General features: G+C 33.9%; 1 protein-coding gene across 1 annotated transcript; it reads right to left on the bottom strand.

Moving 5' to 3' along the window:
* Positions 1–1,163: 1,163 nt before the first annotated feature.
* On the bottom strand, positions 1,164–2,441 carry LOC145037696 (small ribosomal subunit protein uS19x). The gene is made up of 4 exons (XM_078986403.1): positions 2,317–2,441; positions 2,065–2,213; positions 1,917–1,974; positions 1,164–1,587 (listed from the first exon to the last, which is right to left on the bottom strand). The coding sequence occupies exons 1-4, from the start codon at positions 2,317–2,319 to the stop codon at positions 1,339–1,341; spliced, it is 459 nt and encodes a 152-aa protein (XP_078842529.1). The 5' UTR covers positions 2,320–2,441; the 3' UTR covers positions 1,164–1,338.
* Between the last annotated feature and the right edge of the window lie 2,531 nt (positions 2,442–4,972).

Below are 4,972 nucleotides of genomic sequence, written 5' to 3'. Positions count from 1 at the left end.
AATTAATAACATTAGATTAAAAAATAAAATAAAAATAATACAAATTATAAGGTGATATAACTTCATGTATTTATTTAAATCAACGATTATAATTTTATATAACAAAAAAAATATCTCTTAAATAATAATTTATTTAAAATAATTGATTAATAATTTTAATTTTTTAATATGAAAGTTTAATTAATTTTATAATCGTGGTTTTCACGAGTTATAAACTAGTTTTCATGAAAGCAGTAAGGACATAGTCATTCTTCCGTTAGGTGAAAGGTAACTTATCGCATTTTATATAAATGTAGGGTTTGTTAGTGTTGGATTTCCTAAAAAATATTTGTGGACGGATTAACAAGGTTGTTGTAAAGTTTTAGATGGTATTTGTTTTGGAAAATATAAAATGGCTTCCATTTTTGTTTCATGTCTAAAGAACAAGATATGGTCCAAAAATCTTTTTTCATATCTTTAATCTTTTGAATAAAAATATTTGTTTTTTAAACCTTAAAGTTTCTATAAAAAATTGGTTGGTGGTGGTGTGGGAGGTAGGAGTGGGTAGCATAGGTGGTAGTGGTGGTGGTGGTGGCAGAGGTAGGAGTGAAGGTGGGTGGTGGAGGTGGAGAAGATCGTTTTTTGTTATTACATGCCAAGGATAGTATATCTTTTTTTGATGAAATAAGGTAAATGGATAGTTGACATATAATATGGGGCTTTTTAAGTGATATCTACATATAGCATCCAAGTTTCACAATCTTGGAATTCAAAGCTTTTTCCAAAGTTATCAAAACATTCATGTCATTTTCCTTTTGCCCCACAATTTCAAGAAATATCAATATATTTTGGGTTTCACCTCGATGCTTGTTATCAAAGACGTACTTAATTGATTTATGGACATTGCTATAACTCTTTCTTCTTTTCACATTACTTAAAAAAACAGCATTGTATTATCATTTTTGTCTCATTTCTTATGCAACCATCATCATATATTCTTCTAATTTACTCTAAAACTTCACCAACCATATTCAAGCATTGTATACATTAAAAACATTAAATTCATAGTTATTTCATAAATTCAAAATATTAATTCACTTAAGTTGCATTTACTAACAAACCATATATTTGTCAAAATTTTGAATTGAAATATGTAAAAACATAAAACCTCAAATAAAACATACTAAAGCAACAACCAAACGATTCATAAAATTGCCATTTTTTCAATGTATCAATCTACCTTCAAAACTTAATTAAAAGATTAACGAAGTATCACAAAACTTAAACAAAAACATAACAAAACATATAATAAATGTTCATGAAACCAAAATACTGATTGAATACCCCTCTTCTTTCCCCTCACTTCAATGGGATAAACCTGGAAGAGTGAGTAGCACCAATACCTGGTCTTCCATGCTTAACTGGTTTGTATGAAATGGAGAATTCAGCAAGATAGTGTCCAATCATCTCAGGCTTAATTTCAATCTGATTGAAAGTCTTTCCATTGTAAACACCAACAACACTTCCGATCATTTCTGGAACAATGATCATGTTCCTCAAATGGGTTTTCACAAGCTCTGGCTTTTCTCCAGCTGGTGCCTCACGTTTCTGTATACAGGTCAAATTTTCTTATTAAATCAATCATTTCTGCAACAGTTGTTAAACGAATTCAAGATTCTTTTGTGTATAAGGAGAAACTTCATGATTAGAGCGAACAAAAAGGGTTTTTGAATGAGATAATGTGTGTTTTGCATATAAAAAAGACATTGTGTGCTAATTCACAATGGAGTATCTGAAATCAACAATGGAGACGAAGTGTATGCTTAACGTAATTGGATTCTGATGAGCTAAAGTAATCTAATCAAATGATATTGTATAAACCTAATTCTAATTGAAGCATCAAACAGCATTGTTATAGGAAAGAATAAGAAGCTTACAGCTTTGCGAAGCTTCTTAATCAAAGCCATGGGCTTCCTCTTCAAACCTCTCTGAAACCTATCAGTCGACAAATTCGTTCAGAACAACAGATAAATAATGATTTTAACATTTTTAGATAAATTCGTAGACGTAGGACACATAGAATACCTTCTGCGAGCACGAGCAGTGAAGAGCTTTACAAGCTCATCAGTGGACATATCAAGCAAAGCATCCAAATCAACTCCTCTGAAACTGAACTTCTTGAACGTCCTCTTCTTCGGCACTCCGGCTGCCGCTACATCAACCTCCACTTCCGCCTACAACAACATTAATGAACGGAGATACATCATTATCCGATTAAATTGTGACAAATAGTTCATAAAATTCATTACAGGAAACCGATATTAGATCGAGAATTACCATTGTCGAGATGTTGTTGTGCTGAGAAGGACTCTGCGGCTGCTCCGGTAGTGGAAACTAGGGTTTTTCGATGGTTGCAACTGAGTATCTTGTTTGATGGTTAACTTATATAAGGCTTAGGGTTTGGGCCCAAATTTTGTTAATTTGGACTAGTAAGTTATGTGGGCCACATTATACAGACAAATTGATGTGAGTTGTAGTTGGTTTGCAAAAATGGACCTGAAAATTGAATTGAGTTGGGATGATGATAATTTACTACTTTAGATTTATTGGGCTACAATCTTTGATTTTTTCATGGTAGGTTTTGTATCCCAAGTGTTAGCCGAAGGTTACTTTTTCTTTAAGGTAACAAAAAAAAAAAAGTAATTAAAATCCACAATGTCAAATATGATTCTAACATGTTATTGATTAATACTTGCAAACATCTTTTCACGAGAAATCGAGGATATTTTGGGTGTTTTAAGTTTCATATATTTCTATCTATTTGATTTAGGGGTGTTAATCGGGTAAAATTTTGGGTTTCGGGTAATTCGAGTTTTCATATAAAAAAATTTACCCGTTACTCTACCCAAATTAAATTCGGTTAACGGGTCGGGTAAGGGTAATTCGGGTATTACCTAATTTTTAATTTTTTTATTTTATTTTTTAATGACACCTAAAAATAAATGTAATGAAATAAGTATATCGTGCTAAACTTTAAACATTGAGATTTCCTACTCAATAATATTTGAGATATCAAGTATTCTTTCCAAACTTTCGATCTTGGGTTGAATTGTTTTTTTTTTTTTCTATCTTTCTTATGGAACTTGATCATTGGTTGAGTTGTCAACTTCAATCGTTTCATCTTCTACTTAAATATAATCATCCATTGGTGACGAATACCAACAAAGAGCGGACGAGGTACGAGAGTTTTTTGACGTGGGGAAAAATAGAACGAGACTCAACGTGGAAAATTGAGATTTGGGAATTGGGAGGGTTAGATAAACTCATAAAGGGACATTATTTCTTATATATATTTCGGGTAATCGGGTATACCCGAAACCCAAACAACTTACCCTTTACCCGACCCGAAAAAAATTTGGGTTACCCACTTACCCGAAAATATTAACCCGATACCCAATTTACCCGACCCGATTTACCCGTTACCCGAAAAAATCGGGTGGGTAATACAGGTAACGGGTATTTTTGATAGGGCTAATTTGATTAATATTTGCAAACCGGAACATATATGGTTTAAAATAAGTTATTTATTTTTTAAGGGATAATGACTTGATAGGGTAAGATACTTTTTGAAATGTACACATTCAGTCTTTCTTTTTTTCTTGTAAAATAAACTTTTATACTTTATTAATATGTACACATTAGGTCATTTTCACCGGATTCTACAAGTTTTGCTCACGTGGAAGGGTTTATTTTACAAAAAAAAAATAATAATAAATTAGGACTAAATGTGTACATTTCAAAAAGTATCTTACCCTATCAAGTCATTTTCCCTTTCTTTTATTTTGTTGAAATGAAATACCCAGGTGGCATCCACATATCCACTACGAGATTTTTCAAACTTTTATTCATCATGAAAAATAGGGAGAACCCCGATCTTCGGCGACTCCTTTGTGTGTTCCTACACATCACTTGTAGCAAGGAGGAATGATGACAAAAACAACAAGTTCGAACGGGAAGGTAGGAGGAAGTAGAGACGGTAGTTGGCTGCGAGGAGCTGCTCTGGTAGCCCCCTCGTCGATTCTTTCTTCTTTTTCTAGCAACATATCTCAAAGATGGAGGCAAAGAGAGACAGATCGGAGAAACACAATAGGTAAAGGGTGTTTGGCTGTTGTTGTTCGACCGGAAGGAAGAGAGACGAGAAAGAGAAGGGTCGCCACCCTTTTCTTGTTGCTGGAGGATCACCCACCTCCGATGACTAAGCTAAGTAATTGCTATTTAGTGTCACTTGTGCTTCCACATCAGCAAAACCTATAGAATCCGGTGAAAAGGATCTAATGTGTATATATTAATAAAGTATAAGAGTTTATTTTACAAAAAGTAAAAATAAAAATAAGGACTAAATGTGTACATTTCAAAAAGTATCTTACCCTATCAAGTCATTTTCCCTTTCTTTTATTTTGTTGAAATGAAATACCCATGTGGCATCCACATATCCACAACGAGATTTTTCCAACTTTTATTCATCATGAAAAAGAGGGAGAACCCCGACGACTCCTTTGTGTGTTCCTACACATCACTGGTAGCAAGGAGAAATGATGGCAAAAACAACAAGGTCGAAGGGGAGGCAGGAGGAAGTAGAGACGGTAGTTGGCTGCAAGGAGCTGCACTGGTAGCCCCCTCGTCGATTCTTTCTTCTTTTTCTGGCAACATATCTCAAAGATGGAGACAAAGAGAGACAGATCGGAGAAACACAACAGGTATAGGGTGTTTGGTTGTTGTTGTTCGACTGGAAGGAAGAGAGACGAGAAAGGGAAGGGTCGTCGCCCTTTTCTTGTTGCTAGAGGATCACCCGCCTCCGGTGACTAAGCTAAATAATTGTTATTTAGTGTCACTTGTGCTTCCACATCAGCAAAACCTGTAAAATCCGGTGAAAAGGACCTGATGTGTACATATTAATAAAGTATAAGGGTTTATTTTACAAAAAAAAAAAAGA

The sequence above is a fragment of the Lactuca saligna genome, chromosome 3, assembly GCF_052625555.1.
Source record: "Lactuca saligna cultivar CGN05327 chromosome 3, ASM5262555v1, whole genome shotgun sequence".
In the NCBI taxonomy this organism is placed as follows: Eukaryota; Viridiplantae; Streptophyta; class Magnoliopsida; order Asterales; family Asteraceae; genus Lactuca; species Lactuca saligna.
Note: the sequence above shows the minus strand (reverse complement) of the source record. Positions and strands in the feature narration are given on the sequence as shown.